Source organism: Podarcis melisellensis, assembly GCF_964234715.1.
Source record: "Podarcis melisellensis genome assembly, chromosome: 9".
NCBI lineage: Eukaryota > Metazoa > Chordata > Lepidosauria > Squamata > Lacertidae > Podarcis > Podarcis melisellensis.
The window spans coordinates 15601365-15617096 of NC_138541.1; the positions used below are offsets into that span (position 1 = coordinate 15601365).

Genomic DNA, 15732 nt, shown 5'->3' on the forward strand with positions numbered 1-15732 from the left:
GGTTGCACAAAAGACTTGGGTAGCTTCTCTACATGCTCCTGGCATCTTACTTACTCTACGAGTGCTGCTTAGCACAGGTGATATTCTAGAGGAAATAACAGTATATGCTTTGTTATTGGAATTGCTTCTTAAAAAAGCAAACCTTCTCTCTGCAAATGTCAAAGACTCTTCAAAGTGTCGCAGGTAGGAGGGCAACAGACACCATCACAGAGAAATGCAACCTTGAAAAACCCCAACACGCAAATCTGTAGCATTCCTTAGCCAGCTGAAAAGAGTGAATGGAATAGCTCAATCTTGTGCATGTTTACTCGTTTGTGATTTCCCCTGAGTTCAATGGGACTTGCTCCCAACCTAAGTGGGCACAGGACTGCAGCCTAGGAATGAAAGGTCTTAAAAGGCTGTCAATCATTCCCTTTGCTGCGCTACCCACAGAAAAAAATTGCCGCTTAGCAATACAGTCCCTCAGGACAACTGACACTGAACAGCTTACTCTGTATTTCCTCTCCTCTTCAAATTTGTCTTCGAACCTCCTGATCTTTTTCTTCAGTCCTTGAATCCTGCGGGTCAGCTGCGCTGGTGTTAGATCTTCTCGGTCATCTTCGTAAGACCCCAAAGAAGAACTTCTTCTCCTGTGATGAAGGCGAGGAAATGACTGAATTAATTGGTGTTAACAGGAAAGAATGCTCTATACGATACAGAGAACTCCAGATTCCCCAAGAAGCCAGTAAGATCCTTATACAGGAGCAAAGAAAACTTGCCTAATAATATCAGGTCAGATTATTTGTCCCTCTAGCCCAGAACTTGTATATTCTGACTGGCAGCATCTCTCCAGGCAAAGGTCAAGACCTTAAAAGATGCTCCCTGCCCCACCGTAGTCTCAAGTCAACAATAGCGAACTCAGGTGTTGAGTGCTGACAGAAATGAAATCAAAACAGGGTCTTACAAGAGGCAGGTACTGACATTCTCAGGAAAACCCTGAAGTTGGTGGTAGCAGGAAAAATATTTTAAAGCAAAACCAAGAAGGCAACCAACACCACAAGCAGTCCAATGAGGACCAAGCATGTTCAGAAGACACAAAACGCTGAGCATCAGTTGGAAAAGGAAATGAGAAAACAAGAGTGAGATGCCTCACTTGAAGAGAACCACACCATGCTTTCAAAAGCACATGGCTTCCCCCAAAGGATTCTGGGAACAGTAGTTCACCCCTCACAGAGATAACATTCCCACCACCCTTAGCAAATGACGGTTCCCAGGATTCTCCGGGGAGGGGGGGAAGCCACATTCCTCATTCCACTGCACCTATGTATTCTGCTAAAAGCACAGGTAATTATTCCGGCCTATTCTGGGGTCTTTTTGGAGTGACCAATTACCCACCTACCTCATGAATGAATGTGAGTTGGGAGGAGAAGGAGGAACTTCTGTGTCATCCAGGTACAGCTGACTTTGCCCGTAGGCATAGAAACGAGGGGATAGCATTGGGTCGCTGTCTTCATCCAGCAGCTGGCGAATGAGGCGGCCAGCCTGAGGAGAGAGGCGAGCTTCGTTGGAATCTAAGCCATCACGTTGCCAGGAGGAGAAGGCAGGGACGGGCTCTGGAAATCAATTGGAAGGGAGCAATGATGGATTATTGACTTTTTTTTTAGTTGAATAGGTCTGATTTTCTAGCATGGTCAATAAGGATTGTTTCCCAGTTCCCCTACACAAATGCTCCTCAATCTCTGGGTTCCTCAGAGGTTGTTAAGACTACAACTCTCACCATCCCCAGTCAGCTCCACCAGTAGTCAGGGATGATGGGAGTTGTAGTCTTAACCTCTGGAGAATGAAGAGGCTGCCCTAGATCAATGCTAATTATCATGCCATTTCTGTTGGTCCTTGAACCTTGCTAGAACTGGCAACACACTGGTGTGAAGAAGAAATCAGAGCCAGGAAATTGCCATTCAGGAGAAAGGCTGAAACATGAAACGATAACACACATTTTAAAGGGAGGGTGGTGAAGAATACACAAACAAGGCTAGAATGTGCCTAACCTTATTTTGGGTTGTGGCAAATCAAGGAAAGGGGCCTTCCCTCATTATTTTGAGTGTAAGGTTAGTACTAGCAGAGATTTTCATTTTACAGCATCTTTCCTCAGCCTGGTGCCATCAAGATGTTTTAGACAGGCCTATGACCAAGGATGATGGACCTTGTAGTCCAAAATACATGGAGAGAAACAAGTTGGGGAAGGCTGCTCTACAGTCAGGTTTGTTTCAGTCAGTCTCTGGGAAGATGAATGGATTGATGCTCCACTTAAGAGTGGGATGTATCAACATTTTCAACACGCACACAGCTAATTTACGCTGATCACAGACACAAGTCAACAGCACATCCCTGAGATCCAGAGAGGTATCTTCAGATACCTTAACTCTACACATCATATTAGCTGGTGCCTCTTGAATTGGCTCATACTGCATAAAAACAAATGCCCCTAAGACGACCATGAAGCCATAATAACCTTCAATACACAATCCCACCAAAACCTACATCAGCCTGATACATTTCATGATGTTCAACAACAGGGCTGGGCAATGTGCTCTGGCATCTATTTTGCGATATCCTGTACTGTTATCCAACTAGAAGAAGCTGTTACTAAAGTGGTAACTACAGATTGAAAGGGGTGATGGCTGTTGCCTCTGCATGCTTTTATCATGTTTTAATTCAGCATTGAAGTGAGCATCCCTTGCTTTCTCAACTGATACAGGGAACCAGGCCATAGCTCAGTGGTGCTAGAGAGCTTTTGCACATTTGAGGCATCAGGTCCCATCTATGGAAACCACAGAAAAGAAACCCAGGAATCAAAACTTGGAAAGGACATAGGATCTTGGAGAGCCCAAGCATTCCATGCCTGGCAAACCTCAGTAAAGACACCTCTATTTAACAGCTGTTGGAAGACTACAGTAATATAGCAAGGGTCCCCAAACAAATTTCTGTTAAGAACAAATTTCAGGTCCATTGTCAATCCTCCTGTATTCCCAAAGATGGAGACCGTCTACCTGACCAAGGTTGGCCACTCGTGCCTTCCCAGCATGCTCTGCTGAAGCTTTCCTCTTTTCCTTTGTGACATCATCAAACCTTATGCTACCTTGCATCTGCAGCCAAGCTTCTGTTATTTTGAATGATCAGGCAACAGGCATTTGCCCCTATCCTTTCTCAACTCTTCTGTGAAATAAAGAATAGGCTATAATGTTTAGATTCAACCAATCCCATTTTCACATCTCAGACTAGCACCAAAAAGTACAAATCAGCTCTTATCCGGTGGCTGGCCTTCATTGGCCAGTTTTAAGTATAACGTGTTTTGTATGAGAGATTGAGAAAGGGAATAAATCAAGACAGGAAACCAGGATGATCAAGTGTATTGGAACACACTGTAAAATAATGCTTTGTCTTGTGACCAGTCTCACCAGATCCCACGAGGACTCTTAATATTCTGCTTTTGGATAGTTTACTAAGCTGGTTTGCATGCTCCTACTTAGCTTCTCGGGATTAGGTGGTTTAAGATTTGTGGCTTTGAACTTGTAATTCTGAAAGGGAACTCTGGAGTCAAAACACAGCAACTGGCCCCCAAGCGGTACAACTTTTAGGAAAAAGTGGAACAGCTACAAAAAGTCTTATCGAGCTTTAAAAATAATGATTTTCCTGCTTCTAAAGTGCTTAGTTCTGATCTTGTACTAGTCAGTCACCAGGTCTTTGGCTTTAGTAACTTGGAACTCTTTTGTTGTGTCCAGCTAAATCACCCCACCCCACAGTCATTCACTGCCAACTTTCCTGCATCAATGTCCAGCTTATACATTCAGCGTAATCAAGGGGTTGATATTCCTGATCCACACTGCTGAAGCATGTTTGAACACTTTCCCCCAGAAAAGGCCTCCCTGTATGAGAAAACTGAAATATCAGGGAGAAGGATTAGGCCTAGTCTTCTTCCAGGTGAGCCACTTTTCAACATGCAGTGAGATATGTTTCACCCCCCATCCCCACAAAAAATTAAATAAATAGAAGAACATTCATGCTTCCAACCTTCACATTCACCCCCCAAGCATAATGGGGAAGCTTTATCATTTGATGTTGATGAACAGATAAACTGGCAGGGCTTGCCCTACAATTAAACCCGCTCCCCATCTCTGCTCTTGTCTGTGCCCCCTAAGTTGGCCTGCTGCCCTCAAGTACGGTGGAGGATGCTGTCCCACCATCAGTGTTGAGGTAAAATCCAACTGGCAGTCCAGTTGAATTTTTGTACATGGAATGAGGGGGCGCCATTTTGTCCTTTGCCTTAGGCGACGAAATGACTCCTAAAAACACCCACTGCCCCAAATCTCCTCATAAATAGCTCCAAGTCAAATGGTTATCTAACGGGGATACTGTTGACATTTGGGAAATCCCGCATTATCTATCCTCCACTCTGTCCCAGCACGCCAACTGCAAACGCTTCTTCCCAGTTTTCGAGTTGCTATTCTTTAAGCAAGGAAGGGAGGGAATGGGAGGGTCATATGGCAAAGGCTGACAACATAAGCAGAGAGGAATTTGGCCTGGACGAACCATTTTTGAAAATTATGTTGTAGAGGGCTTGTGGAATTTCCAGCAGATGTAGGCAGTGGGAAGTAGCTTATGGCTGGAAAGAACGCTAGGACAAATTTTGGCAAGGTAACGTCTATTAATGGCTAGTTATAAATACAGCCTCAATGTTTACAGCAGTAGTCCTGTGGTAGATGCTGGGGGTAAAGATAACAGGGAATGGTTGTTTTCATGAACAAGCTCTGCTTCTGAGCTTCCCAGAGACATCTGATTGGCCACTGTTGTCAACAGCAAGGTCATTTCTACATACTTAGTACCTAGTTCTTACAAATATGCCAGCAAAGAGGAAAAGTAAGAAATAACTACTGAATTTGCTGCACTGAAAATTAACCACATGCTTCCAAGCTGTTATACGTTTCTTTCTGTTTCACCACCTGGGGTGCACTTACAGAAACCAAGCAACTGGAGGAAAACGACAGGGATTTCGCACCATAAAGCTGTAGAAACTGGTTGTTCCGAAAGTTAGATGGAAGCTTTATCACATGATCCTGCCATCAGCTCTACAGGCTTGCCTGCAACTGCGTAGGTGCCTATGAAAGTGCTAACTCTCTTAATACCTCCGTAGTGACAAATGATAGCAGCACAGAAGGCGTTAAAAGCATCCGAGGCAATACAGCATGCCACCCTCTCTAAACTCAACAGGTCAGTATGGTCAATTTCAAGACTGGAAACATTTACTTATTTCACACCCACAAAGGAAAACCAAACAACAACAACAAGACCATACCCTTCTTTAGGACTTAGCTATCTTAAATATTTGGTCTATTCTAAACAGTTAACATATTCAACATATTTAAGGATTAAGTGTATACATGTTGTAAAAACTACTATACAGATACCATCAGTGACACAAAAATTCTAGTCTCAAAACAGTACAAATTGTACATGGTGTAAATTACAAGCAACTATAGAGGGCAAAACCACAAAAAGGACAGAAAAATTTGTCACTGTCAGCACTTAATTCAATAACTACTAGCTCGTTTCCCAAAATATCTGAAGCGGTGCCAAACTGCTACAATCAGGCAAAGCCATCTCATGCCTTTTGAAAAGGTTCCCTTCTTTGTTTGAACTTCCGTTCAGTGGCGTCGCCTCACAGACAAGTAGGATTGGCTACAGATCACTGTGACATTATCCCATGCCCTATGTGATCCTTGAGTGGTTGGGAACATCAAAAGTAGTTCTTCCTTGGTTACATTTGAAGAAGAAGACTATCACCTGCAAATGCTCAAGCTACAATATGAAGTTGTCCCAGTAAGCAAGGCCAAGAGGACTAATGGGTTTTGGGGTGAGCAAAAAGGGTTCCATCAGAAATGTAGCAACGAGCATGGGTTGTCTAGTATGGGATTAAGGGTCATGAGACCCATCGCCAAGTGTGGTGGGGGTACCTGGTGATGGGTAGCCAAGGAGGATGGAGTAATAGTTGTGAGATTGTGGTCCTGAAGAAAACAGAAAAGCACCATGCTAAAAAAGGGAGGGAACTGGGAGCTGATCAGTTGAAATGATTTTTTTTGGGGGGGGGGGAGGACTGTAGGAATAAATAGCTCTCCTCCCTGCCCCCTCTGCAAATATATGTGTGTTTGTAGGAGTAAAATATATTGGACAATATTACTGTAAGGGGCAGATGAAGTGCAACTATGTATGGATTCAAAAGTACCACTTATTGGTTCTTACTGGGTGAAAACTTTCTCCAATAAAAACACGAGTGGCAAACTGTGCCAGAAGGGAAGCTCAGTGTAAGTGGCCTTACATACTTTGGCTCCTTGGTGTGAGAATGGTGGTTGAGTTTAATATTCCTACATTATTATTTTTTAAAGTCAGCATAGGTGGATGCCAGACAATCACCCCCAACTGCAGAACTTAGTCAACACAATTTTTGGCTTGGCCAGCAAGGCCAGCCCAAATGGTGGTGCTTTGCTTGGCATTTCCCCATAGCATTTATCTCAGCTGAATCTGTGAATTTCCTGCCATGAAATATAGTGTGCTCCCCAGTGCTGAGCTCAGTAGAAACAGTTCCAGTGAACTATCACAAGTTACACGTGCAGAACAATCCTATGTACATTACTCAAAGCATATGTCCCAGTGAGTTTAACGGAGTTCACTGAATTATTGTAAGCGATTAGTGTCAGAATGCAGAGAGAAGCCTCCAAGAAACAGGCTTATCCGATAAAATGTGTTAGAAGTTATCCTTTGCATTGCAAAGTTTGAGAATGTACTTGGGAGCCAACCACTGTCCTTTGCTTTTCCAGATTCTTACAAAGTGTTTTTTACTCCTTTATTAGTGTCCTCCTGAAATACATCCCTGCAAATAAAACCACCATCGCTATGTATAAAATCACATAGGTGTAGTGATAAAGAATCAATGATACCTGCTACACTTATAACTGCATGTTAGCTTCTTGATATGGTTCTACACACACCCAATAAACTTCTTCAAGCAATCCTGGGTTATGCTGAAGGAGTCTTTTGCTTCAAGGCCAATTTCTGCTCAGTGAACCCTAACTGGGGGGGGGGGGACTTTTTGGAAGATCTTCCACAACGTGATGAGTTGCAAACAGTGATAACATTTCCAGATATGAACTCTACGGAGAATCTCCACAAGTGTACGTTAAAATGGCATGAGGCGAGTGAGGGTGCTCATATAACATGGACGCCACAACCCTCAGCCCACCTCAACAGCTGTCTTGCCACCAATTATGGTACGGAAAAGAAGGGGACAATGTGGGACTAAGTGAAATGCTCCTGGGTTTCTTTGTTTACCAAATGGGTGGCAGCAACACCATTTCACAGCCCTTGTTTTGGGGCTTCAAAAACGGTAAGATGAGATTTCAACTGACACCACCTCTTTTAGCCCTTACATAACCCTCATATTTTCCCATGATATCACGCAGGAGGGTGGGTGACACAGAAGCACCCTTGTGGAAATAAGCGTTGCTTACAGCGTTCGCTTTTAAAATGTCCCTGTCGTAGAGAGGAACTTCTGCCTCAAAGGACGTGAGAATCTCAAGGTAAGACTCAACTGCTCTCTTGCCTCTCTCTCCCAGCCACAGCCCTATTGGTATTTAATATCTAGACTTCAAAGCAGGGAAGGAAATATTTTGGTTCAACCAACGACAGCTGAATCCACAGGGGGCTGACAGAGGAACTCTCATCCAGGTCACCTTTGAAAAGATGAAAAGCAACTGTCCCTTTCCAGGGCATGGCTCATTCGAATATTCAGGAAACGTAATGAAAGATGAGAAGCACTTCAGACCCAAGGGGGGCACATCTAGGAAATTATCAGCTTGCAAAACTAAAATCATGTCACCTGGTGTCTTCCATCAGCAACACCCACAACTGCTGGTACTGCAAATCTGCGTTTAGCTGCCTTAATCAACCCTGCTTTAAAATTCTGAACTGATAACATAAGTAGCATGCATGTATAAATTGATATAAACTCCAAAAGGTGTCTATCTAAAAAAGACAATTTCCCCACACAGTTTGCTTCACTTTTGTAGAGGCAAGAGGGTATCTGCTCTTGCCCTCAAACTTACAAATATGCGAACTCGGTAATAAGCTACCATTAATTACATGTATAGTAAGAGGAAGGTTCAAAATTCACAGGGTATTAGAAACCCCAAACTCTGCATTCCAAAGAACAAGACCAAATACTAGCCTTTCAGCACCATTACTGAAAATTTCCCTTGCAATTTCAGCTTTAGAAAACTGGGAATGAGGACACAAAAACAGCCATTTCACAGAAAAGAAAAATGCCACTCCTAGCTTCCCTTTCTTGGAAAGATAAAAATGTCCCATTCAAAACCGCAGTTTTCATGAATGTAAACAAACGAAAGTGATTTCCCCCCTCCCACCTTCGCTCCTCTCCCAGTGGATATTCCAGTGGAAGTGTGCCTGTGTGTGTCCAGACATATGAAAACCATTAAAAGGACTAATGCAAAACATCTCTGTCCTGTCAAGCTGAGAAAGAGCAACCAGATCATTTGAAGCACAATCAATTTAAGATATTTAAAGCAAGGGAAAACCCTACCAAACACTGTAGTTTTTTTATATTGTAATTTTATGGTGTGAACCGCCCTGAGATCTATGGGTATAAGATGGTGTACAACTCATTATTATTATTAATTATTATTATTATTATTATTATTATTATTATTATTATTAGTTGTTGTCATCATCACCATCATCATCAACAACAACGTAATTTTACATACAGGGAAAAACACATAAACACACAAATGATTTTCATATAAGTTCCATAGGACTAGTGGAGTGGGAAAGTAAGCAAGTTTTGTCCAATGCTCATATTTGTTATCTGAACTTGGAAAAGCAGAAGGAAATCCCCTCCAGATAAGCAAAATAATGCTGATGCTCTGGGTTTTGCCTGGTGACACCGCTAGGAATACCAGAGCATTATTCTTTCAGCTGCTCCGTGATTAAGCAAGTAAAAAGGGCAATTAAAAAGACAAGGACATTCACTTTCTTCTTCTCCAAGCCATGTGTCCCCGCATCCTTTCTGTTGCTGCAGGTCAGTCACCAAAGTGGAGAGGGAAGACAAGACACATAACCACACCGCCGAGAGAGTTCTCTCACTCGTGCAAGCCTACCTTCCCAGTTGTTGTTGTCACTGCACAAGGCTGTCAGGTCCAGTCGAGGCACTTCGGACACAAAGCTCTCTTCTTGGCCATCGGCCTCTTGGTTCCTCTGCAATTTGGCTTCAGGGATGCTGGGATGTTCCTGGATCTTCATGCTTGAATTCTGCAACAATCCCCCAGAACAAGAAACAAATTCACAGGGTTGTTTTTTGCAATGTTCAGTGCAAGAGAGGGGGAAGAAAAAACCAAAAACAGAGGCAGATGCAGGTTCTTGCAAAAATAATAAAGTATGCTTCTTCTCTTTTATAGATAAACACAAAACAACAGTCTTTGGTGCTTTTCCAGCTTAGTATCCAAATGATCTCCGCTCAGCCCCACCCCCTTTTCAATTTTAATTGGTCACTAGTATCAGAAAAATAATAAAAGCCTTTTCTCCAAAAACTTTATCCTTGGCTTAAAATGTCACAGCAAGCAGTCCAGAGGGGGCTTTTCTCTCCATAACTGCAAGCAGCAGCTGATATAGAGTCTCTGGTTGCTGAATGAGATACAGAAGGAGGCAGAACAGCCGATGCGTCTTCTTCTAAAGCACAAGGCTTTTGAGGCAGTCAAAAAACCCCACCACCCGTTGCTAGGGCTGCTGTAGCAACGAAACGTGTCTTTTGGAAACAGACACCACCATCTCCCTGCTCTCTCTCTGGAGGAAGCCAAGCCGCCTGACAAGGAGCGCCACCAGCGACGACAACGTCCGCGAAGGCTCTCCGGGCAAGCTCTGCCGGCGTAGATCAATTAGTGCCCGTTAAGCTGCGCTGGCTGCGGCTTGGCTTCCTGTGGTTGTTCTCTAGCTGGGTGTGGGGGGAGAGCAGGACTATTTATGGAGGAGCTCTGGGACACGGTTGCGCAAGCCCAAATTCTAAGGGGGTTTGGGCACTGAACAACTGGAGGCTGCAGAGCTGCGGGACACAAGCCAGAGGACTGGGAACGCTTCCTGCTCATCTTCTCTCTGGCCCCCACCCACAATTCCTAAACTGCCAAGGAGGTGATCTATAATTTATATGGGAGGGCGGGGGGAAACAGCAGCTCTTTTGCTGTGCTAGCACTCACTCAAACGACATCGGAGATGTATTTTGCCTCTGGGAACACAGAACTCATTGCTCTCGGTCCCCTCTGTTATTTGCTTTTGCGCGCTTAACTTGTCTGACTTCCCCTGCTGAGTTCTTAGCCCTGCCTGCCCCCCTCCTCAGTACAAAACTTGCCTTGGGACCGCTTAACTTGCAGGATCGCCTTATCCCCTATGTGCCCACGCGACTACATTGGTACCTTGGGTTACAGGCGCTTTTGGTTACAGATGCTTCAGGTTACAGACTCTGCTAACCCAGAAATAATACCTCGGGTTAAGAACTTCGTTTCAGGATGAGGACAGAAATTGCGCAGCGGGAGGCCCCATTAGCTAAAGTGGCACCTCAGGTTAAGAACAGTTTCAGGTTAAGAACAGACCTCCGGAACGACTTAAGTTCTTAACCCGAGGTACCACTGTACTTAAGATCTGAAGAACAGGGACTGTTGCAGGTGCCACGTAATATTCATTCCGTAGTTGCAAGAAACTTATCTCTCAGTGTGGCAGCACCTACAACTTTGGAACTCCCTATTGCTTGACCTAGGCAGGTGCCTTCACTTTTTTCTTTTTGGTACCAACTTAAAACATGGGATGTAGCTGTTGCTGCATTTTAATCTTTTTAACTGTTGGTTTTGATTGCCTTTTCTCAATTTTTTTAAAAAAACTGTTTCCATTGAAAATTTTAATATTTCCTGCAAACTACTTAGAGGTTTCATTACAACCGAGTGGTATATAAAGTTAAAACAAAAATGTCAAGGTTGAGAGGTTCGTTCCATAGGGCAGTTATCAATACAAAAAATGATCTTTACCATTAAAAAAATGGAAGAAGGGAGTGAGGTTGGGATGTCCATTTCAATTTGCATTTTAATAAAATATGGAAAATAGCAACTATCAAAGACAGACAATGCTGTAAGAAACCTAATTTAAACAAACAAACTTCTGTCCTGTGGGAAATAACAATATATATGATTAAACTGAGCTACACATTCAAGTAGGGTCCAGTGCACATCTTGAGCATATTGGCTTGGAAGTCAACCCCACTTATTTTGGTTAAACCTACTTCCAAAAAAGTGTGCTTAGGATCACAGTCAGGAATCGTAGGCATGTTTGCTCAGAAGTCTGTCTGACTTGCTCACTTTCCAGTTAAGCTCACAGGGTTGAAGTTTATGGGTGCAATCCTACTCCTAGAGGAACCAACAGGAATACCTCCGTTTTTGTGTTATCGCAGCCCATTTCGGAGTTGCTCTTATCAAAAATGAAGGTTACGTTCATTCTGAGGCAAATGCACTTCTTCTAGAGCCTGAGTTAAATGGATAGAGTCCTGATTAGGACTGTAATTAATCAGGACTGTCTCCAGGCTTGCATGTAACAGGAGCAACAACAAATTGTAACAGCGCAATCCTATGCGTACTTACTTAGAATTCCACTATGTTCAGTGGGGCTTACTCTACAGTAAGTGCGTATAGGACTGCAGACTTAAGTAGGGGATCTGAGTCCACTGAGAGGGAGTCAAGGATGCTGCATTAAGAATCTAGATTTCAGACCCAGGAAGCTCCACAAGTTAAGCAGATTGCCTGAGCAAGGAGGACGATGACGTACAAAATGTAAACAACCACCCCACGGAAGTGCTAGAGAATCTAAAGGGTAATAATCTGCTCGTACGGCACATTTCTGCTTGCCATACCAGATACAAGACGAGAGACAGAGACAAAAAGAGAGAGAGAAAACTCTGTTCAAAACAGGCACATTTCCTTGGCTGAATTCATTCTGAGTTTTAAAGCAACAGTGATGTGGCGACAAAATCAACTGTTCCTCACAACTACAGATAGATTTGCTTTCCCAAATGCTGTGTCTGGCATGTCTCTTGCTTTGGATTTCATGAAGGAATAAAGATGGGCAGCTGGAGGGTTATGACGGAACAAAAGTTGATGGCAACAGCTATAATGACCTGATGAAGTCTGGGTTGGAGAATGGTCTGTGGAGGGCAGAGAGAGAATATGCTGCCCTCGAGTAGTCATGGGTTGGAGGGAATAAAAACAACCCCAACATATTATTTAATGCAAACTGGCTGGTGGATGTCTTCCGTATGAAAAGGAAGGATGGAAACAACCCATTTTAATATGTTAGTTGGTTAAATAGGTAAGTAAATAAGCACGTGCAGAAAAACTAAGCAGCTCTAAAAGAATATGAAAGCTCAATGAAGGAAATATTTTGCTTGAAAGGAGAAACATACATCTTTTATGTCAAAAGCTCTGGCGTTTCAACTGTTTTGACCCCAATCAATTGCACAACTCTTCTATTTCCTTTTCTTCTGTTTTAACGTATATTGCAATTGTTTTAAGAAAGACAAAGATAGAAACATTGTGAAGTATGTTTTTTTAAAAAAAAATAAGAAAAACACACATGCTTGACTGGCATGTTATTAAGCCAAACCAATTAACGTCAAAATGACAATTCAAGGTATTTATCCACAATTCGCAAGAACATGTCCTGCTGCCTAACGATCGGAGTATTTGAAGGCTAAAATAATACTTCAGGAACAGGGTTTGTCACAGGGTGGGAATGAACATTCTTAATGCTCTTTCCCTATAAAACAAGCTGTACCACGGCACTGTAACTTAAGACTCCCAATGATCTTTCCAAGTAACTTAATAAAACCATGTCACTCCTTCTCTCCACATAGTGAGTGAGACGTATCAACTGAGAGTGTACATCCAGAACATTTTTCTGCCAGTAACCAGAAGTATAAACACAACCAGAACGTTCATAAGGAGGAAGAACAAGCCATAATGTTACAGGTTGAAGTGCATTTCTGCACCAACCTATTCCTCCTTTACAGCAGGTGTTAAAACACACACATCAGCTTGGGACATTTAAAAAAAAAAGTAGTCAACATTGCCATGTTTTGCCTCTGACACTGCATAGCAGGCTGCATGGCTTTGGGATGAAAGTGGATTTCTGTGCTTTCTCCGCTAAGTGTTGGTTACACTCGGTGAGCTACTTGCTCATTCATGCGGCTCGTAATGCAATGAATAATCCATAAGCCCTTCTGCAAAATAATGGCAGCTCAGAACCCAAGGGAGAAGCAGGGAATTTGCAGACACATTCCGAATGCACATGGACGGCTCGCTGTTGCCACAAATGTTATTTTTACTTTTGCTTCTTCTGACGGCTGCTTATATCCAAGCACTGTCATGTACCTATTTGCAGTATCGGCGGGGAGGATTGTCAGGAAAGTCAAATATCTCTGCTGATGGGGAAATAGGCTCAAGCTCTGGTAGAAATAAGAGATGAGATTGGCCACTCCCTGACAGTTAACTAGCCTGCTCATTCTAGCTTGGGACTTCAAGGACTACAGTGGTACCTTGGTACTCAAACAACTTTGAACCCAAACACTGCAAACCCGGAAGTGTTCCAGTTTGTGAACTTTTTTCGGAAGCTGAACATGCTCTGTTTTGAGTGTTACGCTTCCAATTTGAGTGCCACACTTGTGTTTTGAGTGTTACACTGAGGTCTGTCTGTTTTTGCTATTTATTTTGCATTTTTGTGGCTCTTTGTTTTTGTGACTGCGTGGAACCCAGTTCAGCTACCGATTGATGGATTGTGTGACTGCAGTACATTTTCTATTGCTTTCATTTTATGGATCAATGGTCTCAATAGATAGTAAAATTCATGTTAAATTGCTGTTTTAGGGGTTGTTTTAAAAAGTCTGGAATGGATTAATCCATTTTGCATTACTTTCTATGGGAAAGTGCGCCCTAGTTTTGGAACGCTTTGTTTTTGGAACGGACTTCTGGAACGGATTAAGTTTGAGAACCAAGGTAGCACTCTACATGCAAATCAAACCTAGAATGCATTTGGTCCCAAGGGCATGGTCTGGATGCAAATGAAGCCACTTAGCTGAAGGTTCATACCTAGCCGGTGGCTGGATGGGAGAGTGCCTTAGGAATCCCATGCATGACATCTTGGGATCCATCATGGAAGAAAGACTGGCTATATGGATAGGATTGGAACAAGCTACAGGGAAGAATAAGGCAGAAACCTTGAATAGGTGGAAATAAGGTGCAGCCAGCCTGCTCCTGACTAATCTTGCATAGATGAAACCACCTAAGAAGACAAGTGAAGGCTAGTAGGGAAGTCTCATTCTCTCTCTTGCCCTCCTACCATGTCCTACCTATAAGGGTCTGGCAGAGATGATCAGGGAGGAGGCAGAGGAAGTATGGTGGGAAGGGGTTGAAAGAAGGGATTCAGCCTTTTGCAATACATGGATTGCAATAATACATGGATAATGAGATAATTCTACGCCTTTTCCTGCAATGAAAATACTTAACAAATTGTAAATTCTGTATAAGCAGATTTCCCCACATTTACTGCAGTGCTTCGAAGGGTCTGAAGTAAAGGAAACTAAACTCTGTGGTCCGAGGAAATAATGCAGATTAAGAAAAATGGTGCCCATACAGTCATACCTCGGGCTGAAGTAGCTTTGGGTTGAGCATTTTCGGGTTGTGCTCAGCGGCGACCCGGAAGTAACGGAACGCATTACTTCCGGGTTTCGCCGCTCGCGCATGCGCAAACGCTCAAAATGACACCACACGCATGCGCAGAAGCAGCGAATGGCAACCCGCGCACATGCAGACACGGGGTGCATTTGCTTCAGGATGCGAACGGGGCTCTGGAACGGACCCTGTTCGCATCCAAAGGTACCACTGTATTAGGCATTCTGCTTCCAAGATTTACATCAGAAACAGTCAACAAGGACTCCCACCCCCCCACCCCGATGTTTCTGGAGTCCCATCAGTATGGCCAATGGTGAGAGATGTTTGGAGCTGGAGTCCAGTAACACCTGCAGAGCAGCACATTGATAGTCTCAATCATGGGTAGCCGAATAAGCTCAGAATTTTCAGTAATGGCAGACAGAATGCAGGTGAGCGGAAACGGCCCTATCCCAGATGAAAACAAAGGAGAGGCACGGTGGATCAGACCAAAGGTCCATCTAGTCAGCATCCTGTTTGTAACTACAGGCAGCCAGCTGCTTCCTGGAAGCTGTGCACAAAGGCAACAGCAAACCCCCACACTGGCTAACAGCTGCAATTCAGAGGTACACCGGCAAGTTCTAGTGTTATGGGAGAGAGGGAGAAATAATACGTCTCTTGCTTTTCTCTATACCAGGTATCTTACAAGCAAACTAAACTCTCCTTCAAGTGTGGGTCCTTCCATAGCAAAATAGCATCATCCACACACAGAAGGGGGGGTGGTTAGCAGGTTAGGGGAAACCCCAAGGTTATACAACTACAAAGAATTTAGAGCAGCCGACCTGGGGGGGGGGGGGAAGGACCTAAAAGGAAGTGATTGAGTCCAGCCAGATCTGAGCATGCTCAGTGGCCATAGAATGTTGACTGGATTGTGGGGGTAGGAAACAGGAAC

General features: G+C 43.5%; 1 protein-coding gene and 1 long non-coding RNA gene across 3 annotated transcripts in view; one reads left to right on the top strand and one right to left on the bottom strand.

The window, feature by feature from the left end:
* The window catches only part of FAM13A (family with sequence similarity 13 member A), a 164732-nt gene that overhangs the window by 11690 nt on the left and 137310 nt on the right, over positions 1-15732 (bottom strand). Inside the window, 3 exon segments of the mRNA XM_081924863.1 lie at positions 491-629; positions 1379-1592; positions 9207-9357. Of these exon segments, the coding sequence (XP_081780989.1) occupies positions 491-629; positions 1379-1592; positions 9207-9357 (504 nt within the window).
* LOC309377826 lies at positions 3045-7107 on the top strand. Of its 2 annotated transcripts, none has more exons than XR_014171697.1 (3): positions 3045-3960; positions 4997-5247; positions 5686-7107. It is a non-coding gene; the product is annotated as an uncharacterized lncRNA (long non-coding RNA). The 2 variants fall into 2 exon arrangements; XR_014171698.1 differs by having other exon boundaries at positions 3047-3960; positions 5171-5247.